This window comes from Pseudonaja textilis, chromosome 3 (assembly GCF_049901715.1).
Source record: "Pseudonaja textilis isolate UNSWEBS1 chromosome 3, rPseTex1.2, whole genome shotgun sequence".
In the NCBI taxonomy this organism is placed as follows: domain Eukaryota; kingdom Metazoa; phylum Chordata; class Lepidosauria; order Squamata; family Elapidae; genus Pseudonaja; species Pseudonaja textilis.
In genome coordinates, this window is record NC_141992.1 from 161,226,289 (window position 1) to 161,247,298 (window position 21,010).

Consider the following 21,010-nt stretch of genomic DNA (forward strand, 5'->3'; position numbering starts at 1 on the left):
GTAGACAGTATGCCTTCCAGAAAAACCAAATAAATTCTGGGATCCTTAGAGTTAATCCTGGACCTTAATTTTTTTTTTTTTGTACTTCATTAAGCACCTGACATATATATTGAATGCTTCAGTACATAAAAACATTGCACTGCAGTTGGAGTGCGGAGAGAGCTTAAACAAGCCATCCCTTCTTAAGTTGATGTTTCCCACAGCACAGCACATCCTTAAAAAGTGCTAACAGTAAGTTAACGAGCTCAGCTCTGTAACCTTAATTAGATTAGAATCCTCTGGCTGGCAAATGCTGCTTCCTGAAACTGACCGTACCTTCAATTGCACATAACAATAACTGCTCACTAAGAGCAATTTCCTCATAAGTATATTATTGGCAGATGGTAGCCATGTTATCAAGGTATTGATCAGACATGTCATGGACCATCCCTTCTCTGCTCTAAATTATCTTGACAGAGGTTCTACTGTCTAGTTATGATCTGATACAAGTAAGAATGAAGAAGGAGGGAAGGAAAGAAAGGAGGGAGGGAGGGAATATATCAGTTATAACTTTTAGTAGGATCAATTTAAGAAACATCCTGGTCCTTGGACAATACTATCCCATAAAGGCTTGTGAAGAATCTTGTTTTAAATATTCTTTGTTTTAACAATATTGGATTAATTATATTTCCTGTATAAAGGGCAATCCATAATAAGTGCCACCATAAAAAAAACTCTTATCATGATTCACAACACTCTGGGCCCTTACCTTCAGATGGCAGAACAACTGGGCTTCTGATCTGAAGTCTCAGATGTGCTATTCCTAATATGTCCTTAAATCATTACTGACTCTTACTAACCACATAGATAAATTTGTTATTAGTAATTTTATATTTTCTATCCATGTGTTTTCCTGGAAAAAAGAGGGGTTTATCATTGCCTTCTAGATGTCTGCTTGTTTTAGCTTGATAAACTCATCTTCCCAAGAATATCCCAATCACAATGAAGCAGTATAGTAGGACTTGCAGGAGAGGGGAGGAGGCTGAAAGAGTGTTCTGTTAATAATATAAGACATATAGTGAACCTTAGTATGAATACAGAGGTGCTACAAGAATCCAGTGTATCCTATCCTAGATTATATTGGGGGATATGAGATAAACTGCCCTTTGCCATTGAGTACCCACCGAATTCCACATATCTGGGGTCAGGGAGAAGAAAACAAACCTAGGTCTAGGTTAGGTTCTTTTTAACAGCAGATGAAACCAAGGGAAAAGAACTGTCAGGAGTGAGGTATTTCACTAGCAGATTAAGATGCACTACCTACATTAATAACAAAGAGCAATGATACTAGTTAGCTTCCAACAGAAAGAGGTGGGCAGACTGATAGCAGCCATCATTCCAGTTCTTAGATCACTGAAAGTGGGCAGTGTTATCCTGCAATAAAATTCTACTACATCTTTGGCCTTTAATATCTCCATGTTTATCCCTAGGAAAATGAGGGTTCTCCTGTCATCACCATTGTTACCTCTAAATTATTAGAAAGAATAGTGTCTACTTGCTAGTAAAAAGAGAAGAAGTGGGAAAAGAAAGGATGCAACTGCAGACTTCAATATTGCAAATCCTGAATACTTGAAGATTAACCTGCTTGGAAGGAAGATATTGTCTGCCTGGTGCATTTACCCCTCTGAGCTCCTGAAGAGTTCCTCTCTCTTTTATTTCCTTCTCTCTCCAGGTGTCTCTTTTCTTTGGCTCATCTTCTTCCAGTTTTGTTCCCTTCCACTTGTTTTTCTATCTTTCTTTTCAATGCAACTATCTTTTGTTTAATAATCATCCATCCTTTTTTCTACTTATTTTCCCATTTCCCATTAACCCATTAGTCATCTTCTTTCTCCAAAATGCTTCCTGCAATGTGGTCCAATGCAATAGTTAATCCTAATAGTTGGCTCAAGCCAGAAATTATCCTTGTAGCAAGTAGCTCACTTCTCTGGTGAAGCTGGGATTCTTATGGTATAGAAGGAAGCTAATTAATTGCTAATTAATGGGCAAAAGGCCACAGTCTGACAACAAAGTAGGGTATCCTTAGAAATCTTCCTGATCCCTTAATTCAGGAAATATATGTAATATTAAAAAATAGTGTGACCCAGGCTAACTTTCTCACAAGGTTTCCCAAAGATTTCTTATTATAAGGATATCTGCAGAAGCATTATCATTGGAGCAATCCAGTTATCACCCTTTTCCCTTCCTCCTCCTCCTCCTTCTCCTCCTCCTTCTCCTCCTAGTCCTTGTGTCTTGTTAGTTGCTGACATTTCCTTTTGCCTTTTCTCACTTGAGCACATCTCAGTAGCAATATTTTTGCCTTTACACTTTATAGTGGTACCTTTCTCAATACTTCCTTTGTCTGTTGGGGAATCTCTTTTTTTAAAGATAAATTTGCACAGGAAAACTATGTTGACAGAAAATGTTTTTCCCCTACTTTCTCTCCCTCCTTGATTCAGAAATTCCTCTCTCTCTTTCCCGAAATTAAGGTACTATCTTCATTTTATTCTATAATAAGTTGAACTCATGCAGTGCATTCCCTCACCCTTAGCACATACCCCTGTGAGTGTGAATACTACCTTACTGAACCTATCACTTTATTTTATTTTTTTTAGTAAAAGTTTTATTGGGTTTTCACAAAACATAATAGAAATAAAACATCTTTTTTATCACTTTCTTATTTGGCAAGAAGTTTTGTTCTTTTCAGCTTTGCACTGCAAATCCCTTTGTCCTCTTCCAATACTGAGAAGCCTGGCTGTATATTAATCTCTGGTTTTTGTTTTTGTTTTAATTTTTCCTCTGTCTCTGACTGAATTCTATATGGTTTTTTTTTTTAAGGTAAGTCAGTTCCTGAAATCTCCTATTTCCCCACTGTTCTTTGAACTTGCTTTGTCCCTTTGACATTGAACTAAATGTACTGAACGCCACAGTGGATTTTATTTAGTGTATGGCACGTGTTAGCCAGGGGTCACCCCAAGGTGGCTGGCTACCTCTGTGAAAGGAATTTTTTCAGGTGGTGTTATCTTTACCCATGGGATGCCTGAATGCTGGTAGTCTTTCAGCAGAGGCTCCTTTCTTGTCCCTGCATGGTTTATTCACTCACGGGAATTGAACTGCCGAGCTGCCAATCTCAGCAGTGAACAGGCCCAGCATCCTACAGCAGTGCACAGACCCAGAAGTGCACAGGCCCAGCATCTTCCACTGCAGCCGACAGTGGAATTGGAACGTAACCATAAAAGTCTCTTGATTCTCCCACTAGGATCCTCCTTTCTTGAAACTGACTCTCCACTTGCCAATTCCAATTACATTATATCTATCGTATTGGCTGCTGTGTTGGGTAAGCCCATTATTTATTATTATTAAATTTGGTTAATATAAGTTCTCACTGTTATATATTTGCTTGTTAGAAACTACTACATGCAAAATAATGACTCCAAGTGACCTACAAGTTTCTCTCTGTAACTCAATTAAAAAAAATAATTTAAAAAAATTAATGTGAAGTTAGTTAATACAATGATGATGCACATTTTAAACATTTAAATAATATTTTCAAGGAGAAAACCTATTTTCAAGAGGATCATAACTGTGAGAAAAAGTAAATTATCTTTCCTTATCCTCAACAGTTGACCTATATAGTAAAGATTATATTGAACGCTTTAAAAAATGGCACATGCTTTTTATTGTTTTAATATTTAACAAGTATTTCTAGTTGAAGCTTCTTGATAGAATAGGGATCTCAATTCATTACAGGTTGGCAAGCAAATTTTGAAAGGACATGATCAGCACTGTTATGAAAGGGCTACTATGCAAAACATTAAAACTATGTGAAAGAGCAATGAATATATTATCCTGAAGCCAAATATTGCCAAGTTCCAATCTGTAAAATTGTAAAATCTAATTGTTCCACCATGACACCTCAAGATCATCATATCCCGATTTGATTGATAGATTGACATATATTTAATGAATGCTCACTTCAAAACAACTCTCGACAATTTACATTATACAAAGCCAGAATAGTAAAGAAAGAAAAATATATCACATTCAGGAAAAACAAAACATACTTAACAAGACAAAATCTTAAAAAGTCCACCAGCTATTCTACCACAAGGCCTGGGAGAAAAGCCTTTTCAATGCTTTCTAGAACATCATTCTGGTGGGAACTATTCAATCTTTGGGATGAAAATGAGGGAACAAGGGTTAGACCAAGAAGCCATGTCTCCATGATACCATGCTATGGCATTGCTTAATTGAGGGAACCTCAAGTGCATTATTTGTTGGATCTTACTGGATGGGCAGAAACTATCAGGCATAGGTGGTCCTCAAATAATTAGGTTCAATGCCACAATGTGGTTGTCTCTTTTGCCGTAATGAGAAGAGACTTCCATATAAACCCAGAAACATCTGGAGAAAGTGAATACAACAACAGCAACAACATATGCAACTCACAAAGCTCTAGGCATATGTACATGGTTACACATAGCTTTCTTCTGGTCTTTAGACATATTAAAAGAAAAATACTAGATTGATAGGGGTGACTAAAAATATTTGAGTTCCAAAATAAGATAAAAGTCCACACCTCAAAAAAGCCATATGTGAGCATCCAATCTATATTTCAATAGAATTTTTCAATCTATATTACAAAGAATAAACAGCCTAGTTTGTTTTTTGATAAAAGTATTTCCACTATGGTTCATCTTAACAAAATTGCACTCACTTATAAACTTTGTTAGTGAATGAGATGAATTAATTTGATAGAAACTAATGGGAACTTTGATCTTCTATTTCTATGATTTGACTGCATATCATAATTGCATTAGATATGTTTATTAATATTTGATCCCTATTTTTTATATGTTAACAGTTTTGGATCAATATATGCACATTCTGGAATAGACACCTAGGATTGTACCATTCAGTGAGTTTTGTTTGGGTCAGCTTGGTTGCATCAGGTTTAATAAAGTCTTTAACTACTTCACACTTCATTATATCATCTGGAGAATGAATACCAATTTTTTTCACTAAGCTATAGCCCATTAATATTAGGGCACCCAAAAGTACAATACAAATTCCTTAAATAAATAACGTTCATATAGCCTTGATCATCATATATGATGTTCCCTCCAGTTAAAAAGCTATTCACTGAAAATAAATCCATAATTAAAATGCTTCCATTGATCACATGACATATTATCATCATATCAATCATTACAGTACCGTGTGAATCCGTTCAGAAGAAATTTCCAAACCATTGAAATAGAAGGCTAGATGCCACATATTTTTTGTATTATTCATGGCCATATAAATAGCTGAAAATGTATACTCAGTCAATATAATCAATAAAAGGAAATGCTGAGTTGCTATTCTGACAAGTACAATAAAACTAGTGATCTGCTGAAATCACATTACTCCTAACAAAAATTTCGACAATCATTAAAACATCCACATAAAACATACATAAAAGGTCAAAAATGGAGAAGAAACTAGTTCTCTCTTCTTCCACAGATGACTATTTTGCTATATACAAAGTTCTGTTGAAACAGAATTTATCATCAGTGAACATAGGTGAAGGACATCTTGGTGGCTATATTTTAGTTGAAACTGGGGCTTTGTAAATAAGATCAAATGGCCCTTTTACTGTCCGTTTCACACTGCTGTAGTTATTTGTGTTAATCCAAGATCATTGGATTCTTCTCTTCCAGGAGGACAATATGATGACATTTCCACAACTAGTCATGCTGGCTTGTTTGTACCATCAATGTGCCTGGCATGAGCAGGATTACGAATTGTGTTTCTAACTCTGCCAGTATTTTGCCTGTCTGCCTTCATCTTAAAAGGAAAGCAGAAATCTTTGAAACAGCGCTTGAAGTTTTCATCCAAAAAAGCATAAAGAATGGGATTTAGACTGCTGTTGGTATAGCCCAATGCAATACAGAAATAGTAGCTAGAAATGGCTGCAGTGCTATGTGAAACATCTCCAAGAGCCTCAACTAACACAAAAATGTGGATGGGAGTCCAACAGATAATGAAAACTGCAACTACAACAAGAACCAATCTGGTGATACGGCGGAGGTTTCGATCTTTTTCTCGTGATCCAGACAGGAGCCGAACACTTTTCAAGCGCAGGATCATCAGAGTGTAACAAACTATAATAATTAGGACTGGGATAATAAAGGCAAAGACAAATACACAGATTTTCATAAAGATGTCCCACCAGACATAGTCATCATCTGGAAACTGAAGAGAACACTCAGTGCTTCCGGTATCTGCACATAAAGGGACACATAAGAAGAAAACAAATGAATATGTTAAATTAAGCATTTCAGGAAAAAACAAATAGCATAGAATTTACAATGATTCAAAGTCATATCACTTTTGGAGGCTAAAATCAAGCTCTGTAGGCAAGATTCATAAAGTTTGCTTTTCTGTTTTATTGCCTGTGTATTGACAGTCATTCTTGCAAATCAGAGGTGAAATGTTAACAGGAATATTTTAATATACCCTGGATATGGGTTCCACTGATTAAATTGAAGTTTACATGGAAACTCTCCTCCATTATGGCCTACAAATCAAAATTAATTCTAATAAAATCTGCAAGATGTTTACCAAGTTTCTCCCAGTAAAATGCAGAGGATATACTTACAGGTAGTCTTCAACCTACAGCCACAAATGGCACCAGAATTTCCATTAGCAGGCAAGGTAGTTGTTAAGTGACTCATCCTCAATTTTACGAACTTTTTTGCCATTGTTGTCAAGCAAATCACTATAATTGCTAAGTGATTGGCATGGTCATTAAGTGAATCTGGCTTAGCCCATTGACTTTGCTTGTTAGAAGCCTTTTGCTGCCTGCCAAGTACCTAAATTTCGATCACATGACCATGGGGCTGTTGTGACAGGTATAAATGCAAGGGATATTCACAAGTCACTTTTTCCTGTGCTGTTGTAATTTGAAATAGTTGCTAAACAAATATCTTTAAGACAAGGACTACTTGAATGTACAGGGGCTCTTTCACTCAAACAAAAACTTAAGGAACCAGGATGAATATAAGTTAGGGTTTTGTATAGTCTATTGCATTATTGAAACAAAGTTTACAGAATCATTGCTAATTACATATGTCCTTTCTAAGTACAAACCTACAATCTCCATAATAGATTTGCTACTTACTAAAACACTCACTAGAGTATTGATACTTATGCAGATGTTCATGGATGAACTTTGCAAATGTATTTCAAAAATGTATTAATTTCAGGCAATCCTACTGCAATAATGAACTGAAGTGGTTAGAAGGGTAAGCCATAGCTTTTAAAGAGTTATGTAAGTGGGCAAGTGCAGCTGAGAAATTGAGAAATGTCTGCAGGAGAAAAAAATATTATATTTGCTATTATAATGCATCAGCTCACTCAACTGAATAAAAAGAAAAATGGGTTTTACTCATTTGTTTTCTTAAAAGTGCCTTTTACCAAGAAAATCACAGGTTTGGTGCACAGAAATTAGTAACTGGATCCATCGAGACCACAGGTGTCAAACTTGTGGCATCATGTTGCTGTCACATGATATGTCGTGATATTTTTCCCCTTCATGGAACTGGGGTAGAAGTGGTCTGTGCATGATGCATCTGGCTCATGGGCTGCCAGTGTGACACCCCTGATCTAGACAGTTGTGCAGCTTGAAGCTTGTTGGTCTCAAAATCATGGGTATGATTATAATATTTAAGAAAACATCTCAGAAAAGGGAAAAAAATCGGACACCTAGGACATCAGCACATCAACTGTGGTTTAGTTTAATTTTATTTTACTCATTTTTTTAGTTTAATTTAGGTTTTCAATTGGTGTCAGGCTCAAGGAACCAGAACAACTCCACAAAAAAGCCAAAGCAGTTTCTTTATTGTGGATCACCTTTTTTACAAGTGTCTTACCATACTGAATGTATTTTCTTGGGAACCAGTAGAGAACAGCTTCACTAACCTGGCATGTGTTATTTGCTTCCGTGGAGCAACTCTGTGCTGAAATGCCTCTTTACTCCCTTCTCTCCTTTAGCCTGTGATTTAACTAAATTGGTATGCCAGTGCTTGGAACGCAGTTTTTAAAATAATATACCTTTAATCCAGTGGATATAAACTGCATAATGTACATAATTTCTCCACTATGTGTATATTTCCTTACCACTTTCAGATATCCAGGATAACACTTTGGACACTCTCACAGAGCAATCTAAAAGTAATTGTTTGCCACAGGGAATATTTGTTTACATGTAGACATGTAACTTTCTTCCATACTAGTATATTCAAATCAAAATTTATTTTTATGCATATACTTACTGTATACCTAAAGTAGCATGATGTGGCTTACTGTAAGAACAGCCAGTTTGTGGCTCACAAGTGAACATACAAAATGATTTCATTATTATTTTATTATCAATATTAAAATTTTTAGGAAACTAGTACAAAATAAAATATATAATAATACAAATATTTTAAAAATAATTATAATGAAGTTTAACTTTAAAAATACCTATTGATATTATTCCAGCATACATATTCACTTTGAGATTAATGAAGCATGGACTATAGAAATTAATATAGTGTGATCTAATATATTCTTATCCTTGGTGTATGCTAAATCACATATTCTTCTTTTCAGGAACTATGGAAAATGTATTTAAAGATATTGTTGCTTGGAATGTAGTTATAGGAGTGTGGGAAAAACATCTGAAATTCAAAATATTTTGTTCTTGAAATAGCCCTGTTTATTTCAGAGGGCCCATTTGAACTTAAAACCAACTTGTTTCAAATACGATACATCATCCCCCCAAAAAAGTTAGAATTGCTTTGAAACAATTATTTTTGCTGGAAACAGGGCAATTCAAAACATTTTGCCTCCATAGTTCGCTGTCATATCATGTACTAGTTTTGAGAAAGGTAAATGCTAACTATAACCGCTAGATAAATAGCTTTTCTTTAGAGCCATAGTGGTTAGAATGCAGTATTGCAGGCTAACTCTGTCAACTGCTAGCAGTTCAATCCTGACTGGCTCAAGGGTGACTCAGCCTTCCATCCTTCCAAGGTCAGTAAAATAAGGACCCAGATTGTTGGGGGAAATAGGCTGGCTGACTCTGTAAACTATTTAGAGAGGGCTGTAAAGCACTGTAAAGCGGTATATAATACTATAGCTATTTATGCTAAATTTTGATTTGGAGACTATGTGAAAGTCAACAGAGGGGTTCTGAAAAGCATAATAAGTCAGTTCAGTACTTCCAGCTGAAATTATTTTCCTGGTGAATGAATTATTTCATTTTTAAAAAATTAATTTAATTCTTAAACTTCAAAAATCTGGATGATCACTAGACATTCAGAAATAAACAGAACAAACTCTGAGTACATGGCAGGAAGAAAAAAGGATTCTGAAAAAAAAAGATTCTGAAATTCTTTCCTTGCCATCTGATGTTTGTCCAGATTTTTGCAATCCAGACCTGGTAGCACTAAACCAGTGGTGGCTAACCTTTTTGGCACTGAGTGCCAAAACAGGAGTGCCGGAAACTGGAAGAGCAGCTTCCTGACGCACACATGCAGGAATGCTGGAAACTGGAAGTTTAATTTCCCGGTGCACACATGCACACTGGCCACCCAGTCTTCCAGTTTCTAACATGCATGCACACACGAAGACTGGCTGACTCTGGGCATCTGCTATTCTGGTTTCCGGCGCTACCTCACATATGAAGACCAGCTGACAAGTGCACGCATGCGCTCTGGGGAGCTGATATTTCAGTTTCCAGTGCTCCCACATGCATGAAAACCAGCTGTCCGGCACACATATGTGGGCCGGACAATGCATGCAAAGACAAGCCAGCTGGTGAGAGACTGTAAATAAAATTTAGTCCATGGGAAAGTAGAAAAGATAGGAGAGTTTAAATAATTCTGCCTTGATTCTGCATTGCATAAGAGAGGACAGAAGGAAATTGTGGCAGGCTTTCAAGATTTTGTTATTATATCCTATAATAATAAAGAGTGTTCTACTGGAATTGATTTCCTGGCTTACAGGGCTGACTTCAAAGGAGGGATTCTCAGAAATAGAATGCATGGTGTGCATGCATTGCTGGAACTTGGAAGAACAGTGGGCAATGGCTAACATGCCCGGAGAAATGACTCTGTGTGCCACTTCCGGAATGCATGGCATAGGTTCACCATCACAGCTCTAGACTAAGTCATGGATTGCTTATCTACAGTTCATTGAATAAATTACAGCATACTAAGTCAAATCAGGAGAAACCATGTTATGATTTGCCATGATGTTCTTCTCATTTATAATCCAGCCTAAAATTTTTGAACAGTATTATTAACCAGAATTGTATTGAGTAGTGTAAAAATCTGAGCCCTTGTTCTTTTCATATGTTTGTAATAGATAGTTAAATCATTTGGTTGGGAGATGCCCAGAGTTGGTTGAAAGATGGGTGATTCTACAAATGTTTTAAAAATAAAATAATAATAAAATAGTAAAAAATAAATTATATAAAATATAAAATAAAATAAAATTCTCTGAAGCTATGACCTCTAGGGAAGCTTTCTTTTTTAATGTTAGAAGGAGGTAAAGATAATGTTAATAAAGAAATGTAAGATCTCTTAACAGACAAAAGAGACTAAATAAAATTTAGTCCATGGGAAAGTAGAAAAGATAGAAGGAGAATTTAAATAATTCTGCCTTGATTCTGCACTGCATAAGAGAGGACAGAAGGAAATTGTGGCAGGCTTTCAAGATTTTGTTATTCTATCCTATAACAATAAAGAGTGTTCTACTGGAATCGATTTCCTGGCTTACAGGGCTGACTTCAAAGGAGAGATTCTCAGAAATAGAATTATTTTTGCTAATTCTGAGTAAATTAGAAAAACACACAGAACTGACTTAAGAATCCACAATAAAATATACCCAAATGTTTTACAATCTACATATAAAATTGGCATTTGTACTCACCTTCCCTGACCTTGGTACCTCCAAGAACTATGGCTGAGATGCCTACAGATGAAGATAAGACCCAGATGCATATATTAATGATCTTGGCCTTCAAAGGAGTACGAAAGTCCAGGGCCTTCACTGGGTGACACACAGCAATGTAGCGATCTACACTCATCATGGTCAGGGTAAATATGCTCGTAAACATGTTATAGTAATCAATTGAAATGACTATTTTACATAGCACATCCCCAAAGGGCCAAGTGTTCATTAAATACTCAGTACTTTGAAAAGGCATAGTTGTGGTGACAAGAGCGTCTGCCAGAGCCAAATTAAAAATATAAATGTTTGTTGCGGTCTTCATCTTTGTGTACCTAAAACAGAAGAAGCACTTTTAAATATTTCTCCATAAATTTAATACAGAGACTATTACAAAACATCACTATTTTGCATAGAATGCACACACGCACACATACAGTATACTCCAAACTGCTTACCTCAAGGTAATACTTTTGTTTATTACTTTGAGGGTCTGATGGGGGAATATTTTAGCAAAAATAAAAACACATGGGGATCTCTGGGAACAAAGCACATGCCTTCATTTACATATGGTCTGCTTTTCCATATAGTGGTGCAGCTGCCCTTGTTCACCATGATGATGTCATAGAGTCAGTGCTGAAACCTAACATATAGAAGTTACCTCCAGACTTAGAGGTAACTGGGGATAGATATAAATCAACACAAATCACTGTTTTGATGAATGAATATAATAGGATACGATTCGGCTCCATTACATGCTGTTATTACACCAATTATTAATAAATTGTTATTAAAAACATTTGTTTTAAATAAGGAAAGTAATTTTTGCTTCATTTTCTTTGAAGAAAGGTAAAATACTTTTGTCCTCCAAAGGATGCTATGGTTATATTGTTTGAATCTACTTTACATTACTTTGCCACACAAAATATCTTGATTGACGTGAACTCCATAAAGTTGAATACTTTTGAAAAAAGTGGATTGTAAATAGGACAATCATTTAGCTTTCTGCATGATTTCTGCTTTGTTGGGTCATGAAGTTTGAGAGAATATTTCTAGAGAAAAAACAAGGCAACAAAGATGGTGGTTACCTCAACCTTCAATATCAATAACTGAATATTTTACTCCAAGATTTAATTGATTTAATGTTGCAATGCCCTGTTAACAATTAAGTTTTACTTGCCACAAACAGAAGTGAATTAATGAGCGGTTTAATTAGAGTATGCAAATTAGGCTACCATAAAACAACAAAATTTATTTGTAGCAAATGAAAATACAACATCCTCTGTTGAGAACAAGTAAAATGTAGTATTTGTTTTCTTTAAAACAAAGCAAAATGCAGTTATCATAATATAATCAATATTTAACTCCATAGGCATTAGTCAAGACTGTTTTATCAACTGCTAAGTGGGCCTAATAACAGAGTAATGCTGCTCATATTATTACATTACTTCCATAACATTTAGAAATCCCAAGGTGGTAACTACCCTGGGAATGAGAGAGAGAGAAAAGATCATGGGGTTTTTTCCCCCTAATATTTAGAATATTCAGTCAGTAGCATAGTACTATGATTGTACATAGTACTTCTTACAATAATTCCTTTGAATTATTGAATAATCCCTATGAAGCACCATGCTATTCCAATCTAATAGTTTTCTTGTTCATAGTATCTTTCTCTTCTTTTTAAAATAATATTTTCATTTGCATTAGTGAAAAAGACAGAAATAATAGGTCTGTAAAACTGCTTCTCATGGATTGGCATATACAATTGATAATGTATTACAGGAGGCCAAACAGAGCTGTCTGCTTTTATGCAAAAATCTTCAGATTCCATAACTGAACTCAACCTCCTTTTCATGTCTACTATAGAAGCTTGCTTCCATTATACTAAAATTAAAATAGCAATGGATCTGAATCTCATGGCCTTTAAGAAAGATCAAAGGATCCAGGTACCACCTGATTCTGATTTTGAAGGATTTCAAGACATTCCAATATTACATGGAGAATCATGCAGGCCTTGCCACACTTTTCTAAATCTAGGACAAAACAGATTTCAATGAAAGTTTAATTACTGGATGACATGTGTTCAGTTCCTCTGTCTTATAAATACATTTGAGATGAGATAAGAAAGTATCCCTCTTATTTTTAGTCAGAGATGGTATTCAGCAGGTTCTGACCAGTTCTGGAGAACCGGTAGCAGAAATTTTGAGTAGTTTGGAGAACCAGCAAATACCACTTTTGACTGGCCCACCCCCATCATTTCTCTGCCTCCCAAGTCCCAGCTGATCAGCTGGGTCTTCTTTTGCACAGGAGAATGGGGCTGGGAATTGGGTTAGTGGAGTGGGGAGGGAATGGAGATTTTCAGTATCCTTCCCCTGCCATGCCCACCAAGCAACGCCTACAGAACCGGTAGTAAAAGTTTTTGAATCCCACTACTACTTTTAGTGCGCTCTCATTTGTATTAAGGTATTTAAAGCAAAGTGGGGAGTGGGTCTTATCCTCTGCATTTTCTAATATAATATTGAGCTTCTAAACTGAATGTATGATTATGAATATAAAATCATTTCTCTTCTTCTCTAAAATCTCATCAGAAGTTGGTTTTTGCCAACATAAAACCTGAAAGTTTTGTCAGGTAAAACCTAGAAAATTATGCACATTACTGAAAGCATATAAGATAATTTGAGGGGGAAAATAACCAAGCCTGATGATACCCAGCTGTTCTTCCAGTTTAAAAAACAACCTGGTTCAGCTGGGACTAAGAAACAAGGGAAATACAAATCTGCTGAATGAGTCACGCTGCCATTGGTACCATTATTACATTGACCAAAGCATTGAGGCAGCAGGTCCATAATGCTGCAGTGCCTTGTCCATTACAACTTGAAATTTGAGTCATTTTCTTCAAATTTAAATAAGCTGGAAATGTCATTTCCAATGAAGTCTCTGCTAAGAAAAGAATGTTAAAATAGCAATGGCTTCCTCCCTTATGAGTATGATTGCCATAATCAAAAATGCATTAGAAAAATACCCAGAGCTAGGCACCACCAACCTTCAGCCTTCCTGTAGAAGATGGATGGGAACATTAAGGTCTTCTTGAACATCAACTCCAACTAGTATAGCTAATGGTGAAAAGGGCTACTAATTGTAATTCAACAATGGGGGGGAGCATAGATTTCCCACTCCTGGTATAGATATTAATCCAATAGCAATAGAACTGAAAATGTATTTAATTTTTTCCCTCAACATCATTACCTGTCTTTCTTATGTTTCTCCTACCTATTTTCTGGAAAAAAATTACTTCATTCCTTCTCAGCAGCTGTATAAGGATGAGCCTCACAGTTGTCAACCATGTACATCATAGCTCATTTATTTAGATGTGATTTCAAAATTAGTCATGAAGCTCTTCCATTATATTTTCTACAACACCAGCACCAACAAATCCCATTTTGCAACATTTCTTACTTTTAGCCCTTTTCCTTGGATTCCCTTGATATAATTCTAGATTCATTAAACTTTTATAAACAATTGACAAGCAAGCCAGGTTCAGTTCTACAAGACTGAATATGAGGATATATGTAATGTAATTACATTCACTTCCCAGTAGCCTATCTGCAAGCTCCATTCTCGTAATTTTGAAGTATTAGCTCTTTCAATAATTGTTGCATCCTGCGTATCCAGTGACTCTTGGACGAACACTTATCAGCTTTTTTTTTTTTAATCTCAAAGAGGTAAAATGTTGTGAATTTTTTTAAGAATTTCTCTTCCCTACAAAGAAATGTGGAAAATTTTCTTCCCAATGTTTTGGTCTTCCATATTTCAAATGCCCAATTGTGTTCTGCTCCATTAATAATGATTAAATATATAATATATTTAAAGATGGAGAAGGGGGAAAAAAAGGAAATAGAAAGGAAAACGGTAGGAGGAAGAGGAGGAGGAAGAGGAGGACCAGCCATAACCAAAGAAGCAGAGTTATAAATATTAAGCCATAAACCAAATTGATAGATGTTTGTGGAAATGCTCTAGTTGCCCAGCTGTCTGAAGCACTGTGTAATTGTAGACTGACTGTAGCTTGATTCTCTTCATTGTATCCTGAACTTTTCACTTATGAGAAGTTTTGTGGTATGGAAAGCAGTTGGCTGGATAAACAATATTCTGAAATAATGCAAGCCCAATGCTAGGTGTCTCTAGTTACACTAGAAAGAATTCCCGATGCCCAACTCTGAGCATTGTTCCCATTTCTCAAGTCTACCTGCTCTTCTATTTCATTGCAGTTTGCATATGCCTTTTCCAATTCCACCTTTGTTAGAAAGATTAGTTAAGCTCATGAAGTGCATTGTCACAGCAAGAGCAAGAGAAGCCAGCTTTCTTTCAGCAGCTACCAGATGCTGCTGCCTTTTGTGAGAAAGAGAGCCAGGCACACAGGGACAGAAGCTAGGCACAACATCACTGGGAGCCACCAGACAGCTTGCTTTGACTTCTGTGAGATTTTGATTTTTCTTGCTATCTGCAGATTGCAAAATTTGGGAGGGAGGGATGTCAAGCATCACTTAATTGAACTATTTTCAACTTGACCTGTCATAAATCTCTAGCCTTTATTTAAACATAGTTGCCCCCTTTTTCCATTGCATCTATTTAATTTGTCAGAGAAGATATCAAAAATATGTGTTAAATGATTTTATGTGTTTAACTATAATGCACATTATCCCCATATTGTAGGAGAGAGGTGGCTGGGAATTAGCTCACCCTCTCATGGCTGAGAAAACATTTGGACTAGAGATTTCCTAAGTATTTGTACTTAGGAAATACTAAGCAGTGTGGAACTATTACAGCTCAGTAGAATTCCACACACTGGACACTGTATCTCACATTTGACAGCATATATAAATTCCCTAGCTTGCCCATGAAGCCAGACTGTGTTTCAGTTAATTAAAATGGAACCATGGTAACTTCTTAAAAGCATCTGTAATTGTTGGAAAAAAGAAAGGAGCAAATGCAGCTGCAGATACTACCACTTCTTACAATACTAGACAACACCGTATCAACAGTAGAGACCTTCAAATTTCTAGGTTCTACTATATCACATGACCTAAAATGGACACCTAACATCAAAAACATCATCAAAAAATCACAACAAAGAATGTTCTTTCTGTGCCAACTCAGGAAGCTCAAAATGCCCAAGGAGCTGCTGATCCAGTTCTACAGAGGAATGATTGAGTCTATCATCTGCACCTCTATAACTGTCTGGTTTGGTTCTGCAACCCAACAGGACAGACACAGACTTCAGAGAGTATATAACTACAGACTACAGAAAAAACAATTACTACCCACCTGTCTTCAGTTGAGGACCTGTATACTACACGAGTCAAAAAGAGGGCTTGAAAATATTTACAGAGCCCTCACATCCTGGACATAAACTGTTTCAACGCCTTCTCTCAAAACGACACTATAGAGCATTGCACATTAGAACAACTTTACATAAGAACAGTTTTTTCACTGCCAAACAAATAATTCCCTCAACTCTGTTCCACTATTACAAAGTCTGCACTACTATTACTGCTAAATCTTGTCATCACTCCTTATCACCCATCCCCTCCCACTTGTGATTGTATGACTGTAACGTTGTCGCTTGTATACTTACGATTTATATTGACTGTTTCCAAGTATGATTGATTGCTTATTGTATTCTATGACTATCATTAAGTGTCATACTCCTGATGTATGTATCTTTTCTTTTATGTATACTGAGAGTATTTACAAGACAAATTCCTTCTGTATCCAATCACACTTGGCCAATAAAGTATTCTATTCTATTCTAAATGCTATTAATTTAGCATGGCTTTAGAGCCTCATGGAATCAAAAGAAATTTTTGGGAAAGAATGAAACACAGATTTGTAGTAGAATGTTGTACTCTATTGAAGTTCTAATGATAAAAGGAAAACTCCCAAATGCTGTGTTTGTTGAAAATAGCTTGAATCTGGAGTCCTGAATTTCAAGTCTCATATTCCTGAGTCAATATAGCCAAATGTGAGGTAAGGAATTGTGGAATCTGTGGAATTTGGAAATGTTGATCTTTAAGAAATAAAGTGATTGCAAGTCACCAACAAAGATTAGATTCTCAGTAAAAGGTAGAGTGGCTTGTTGATTAAAGTTTGTATCTAGTACATGCATCTGTACAATGCTACGTTATTTCAGAAAATAATTGCCAGTTTGGGGGGTGATAATTCTGAGATTGAAGGTTTGCTAAATGATTAAGAAGCAGAATTCAAAGCAAAACAAAATCATAAGCTTTCCTGAAGGAAGTGAGACACTGATTACAGGTTAACAATGGATGTCAGTTCAAAAAACTGAAGAATTAAGAGTTCAGTCAATTGCAATTTCATGTCAGCACTTTCCTATCCCCAAATCAGAGTGAGATCTTGAATTCTATGTTTGTATCTCCTCCTCTTTCATTACAACTTTGTTACATCAGAAGTGACGGAAAAATAGATCTGACACCCCCCTAACAATAGGATTCTTATATGGGCATTTCTCTGGAATGATCTCTGTTAGAAAATGAACAGTTCTCTGTTTAATGTTATTCTTAAATATTTTCACCATGTCCCTTATTTCTAATTTATCAACACTTTTTATTGGATTTCAAGCTGAGAATGAGCTGCAGAACTTGAATACCCCATGATAGATGAGACTAAAGTTTTTAATCAAAGTAGTAAGTATGCTATAAATTTATCACAAGTAATAGATTGTGTGCAAATGCAGGAAGAGAAAGTATTAAAAATACAAAATGAAGCTAGACCATAAATTAGACTAAGAAGCATCTCAAAAGAAGGAAATTGTTAATCCTTTTTGCCAAGAAAGCAATGTCAGTGTATTGATTTAAGCACCAGAATCAGCTTCAACTTAAAGATGACTTTAAGGTAGAAAATATAGTTTCTTACTTATTGGCAAGATTTCTCCTATGTCATTCCATATGATTGCTAGCACTTTTAGAAAAACGAGCTTTGAGATTACTGTTGGACTTAGGAAATGCCTTGAACGCTAATGCTTAAATTAAATAAAAACTGCAGAAACCGGTTTAAAGATTTGAAAGGGGTGTAATCTCAGGTTTTGTTCAGTTTACTAACTGCAATGTTTTATCACCACCATTTTTCCACCACGCACATTGGAACAGAAGTATATCCACACTGATTCTTTTATGAAGCAAAATTACGTATAATGATTTCATTAAATCTAGAAACTGACTCAAACCTGAAACATGGGTACAAAATCCTGATTAAAATCCAGTCCATTCCCAGTGACCAGATAATTCTGTTAAGCTAAACTCCACAGGACTCTCTCCAGACTCCAGGACTAGCATAGAACAGCCAGACAACTGGATGCTTACTACACTTTCCATGTTCCATTCTTGAATTTATTTTAATAACTTCTAGGCCAATATTTCTGAGCCTAGGCAATTTTAAGGAAGGTGGATTTCAACTCACAGTTTCCCCAGCTCCCCAGCTTGTGGAATCAAAGTCCACCACACCTATCTTAAACGTCACCATGATTGAGAAACACTGTTGTAGGCTATTTTTGCTCCAAAAGAGCCAGACCACTTTATATAACTTCAGTAAATCTATATGAAAAAATGCCATCTCAAAATTCAATGCATTTTGAAGCAAGTGATTAGAAATATAGCTCCGTTACCATGCCCAATTCTCCCCCTCCCTCCAGATAAACCACAAATCCTTAAGGTAGATCACTGATAAATTTCTAAGCATCAAAAATGTATATTGAGATTAGGAAGGTCTGGAGATAGAACCTCTCTTTAGCTGAATAACTTCATGCTTATAAATTTGTTCACATATATAAGGAAATGAGTGAGGTTAGGGGGTGTTTTCTTGCACAGATGTAGCATTTTAGGTGAATTTCATTATGTCATGTTTTGTTTTAAAAAGTATATAGAATAAAAAGAAGATTATTTGAAAGCTAAGGAGATCATTAGAAAGATGAATGATAAATAGAATAATTAACATTATTTCATTTCATATAAAATTAGTAATAATATAAATGACATTTTTATCCCTGGGGGGAGCTCTAGCCACATATTTCTGCAGTGCTTTTCAACTGTTACACCGTCCAGGCTGATCATTTAAAAATTATCATCACTTTTCCATTTCATATTTTTCTCTATATTCCAAATGAAAGCAGATCCGATACTAAATACATTTAGGCAATTTCCCCTTAGTTGGTTTACTACACTAATCCAAAACAGAGATTACATCTTTTATAGCAAAGCTCAACTCTCGCTAACTAAATAGATCCCTGTGGTTTCATATCAACAGCACAAAAGTGACTTGCCGGTATCATTTTATGGAATGTCTTTCAACTTCCCAGTTTTATAACAGTCTGGGAATTCAATGAAGGTGTCCTTTCCAGGTATTATTAATGGCCATTCCTACTTCCCTTGGGTATCCAGAATAAGAATGTAATAAGAATGTCTCCTTCTCATGAGTTAGGCTTACATAATTGCTTTTCATACTACTTACCTTATGATGACAAACATAACCAGGGAGTTGCCCACCAGGCCTACCACAAAGACCATAGAGTAGACTGCTGTGATGATGATAGGAATAGCTGGGGAGATATTAGTCTGATTCTGCTGTAAGTCCTCATATCCACCATTGCTGCTGTTGCCATATTCTTCCCAGTCTGCAAGCCAGCTGTGGCTGGTCCTGCTTGGAAAGGGGCAAAAACCTGGGGGGCAGGTAGGACCCAGCTCTTCACGAAATATGTACACTGGGGATTCCATGGGGGAATTCTCCTTCCAGCCCTATTGGAAAAGATATGACAGAAAGAGAGGGAAAGGAATAGATAAATGCCTGGAAAGAGAAGAGAAGAGAAGAGAAGAGAAGAGAAGAGAAGAGAAGAGAAGAGAAGAGAAGAGAAGAGAAGAGAAGAGAAGAGAAGAGAAGAGAAAGACCACCACCACCCCTAAAAAAACCCCACTAAAATTACATTCCTGCAGTCCTGGCATCTTTAGTGCGATAGGAGGCATTAAAGTAGTAATAGTAATCATCATCATCTCATGAATATCAGTATTCAATAAAACAATTGCTTAGTTGCCAAATCAAAAGTATTTTTTTTTAATCTAATCTACTGGAAATTATTGGGACAAAATAGGATTAATCCCAGCTCTGCTAGATGCTGGGTCAAGAGGCCAAACAATAACAACATAAAATGGTCTAATACTTTTGGGGACTTTTAAAATATGAGATAGTTCCAAAAGCTTGATAAGTTCTTGAAGATGAAAAGGCTGAGCTTTTCTTATCAAAGAAGAAGGGACTCTGTCCTCTTGAAAAATTAAAAAGGTAGAGAAATAGAATAAGTTGCAGCATTACCTTAAGTGCAGGAAAACTACCAGGGTCTCCCAGCAGATATTCTCATAAGTTGAAAAGCCTCCTTTCCCTATTCTTCTGCACTCTTGGCATCGGAATATTATCGCACCATGAAAGGTTTGCACTTCTGGGGATGCAGAACAGAAGGGCTATCAAGCTGGATTGCAAGCTTTCACTCCAAAGCTGCAGGAGCTGTAACTGCAGCAGGCTGCACTTTCCCTTTCCACTAAAGCATCTCTAATACTCTTCCCTGTTTCCCCTGGCACTCTGCAAGCTCCGTATTCTAGCAGTCCTTGCATACATTCTCTAACACGCTCACATGACTACTTCCTAAACACCAAAAGGCAGACAAAGTATTCAACAAAGGGTGAGACAGCCAATCTTACAGCTCCTGGAAGATTATTTTTCCCCCACCCTCCACGTTGCTTTCTTGCTCCTTAATCGTTTCCCAGTGCTTTAAATTTTCAAACAATTGAATCCCTCTCCCCCTGCCAGTTAATTAGCTTAGGGTTAAGGCTGTGAGAAGCAAAGATAAACAGCCACCTCATATAAAGCATATCTGATTGCTCACGACACGTTTAAGCATTCAAGACTGCTCCCTAATTTGTTGGCATTTCACAACACATGCACACATACACATACC

General features: G+C 36.2%; 1 protein-coding gene across 1 annotated transcript; it reads right to left on the reverse strand.

Moving 5' to 3' along the window:
- Positions 1-3,991: 3,991 nt before the first annotated feature.
- OPRK1 (opioid receptor kappa 1) lies at positions 3,992-19,790 on the reverse strand. Its single transcript, XM_026699134.2, has 3 exons — positions 19,519-19,790; positions 10,981-11,333; positions 3,992-6,281 (listed from the first exon to the last, which is right to left on the reverse strand). The coding sequence occupies exons 1-3, from the start codon at positions 19,779-19,781 to the stop codon at positions 5,749-5,751; spliced, it is 1,149 nt and encodes a 382-aa protein (XP_026554919.1). The 5' UTR covers positions 19,782-19,790; the 3' UTR covers positions 3,992-5,748.
- Positions 19,791-21,010: the final 1,220 nt, after the last annotated feature.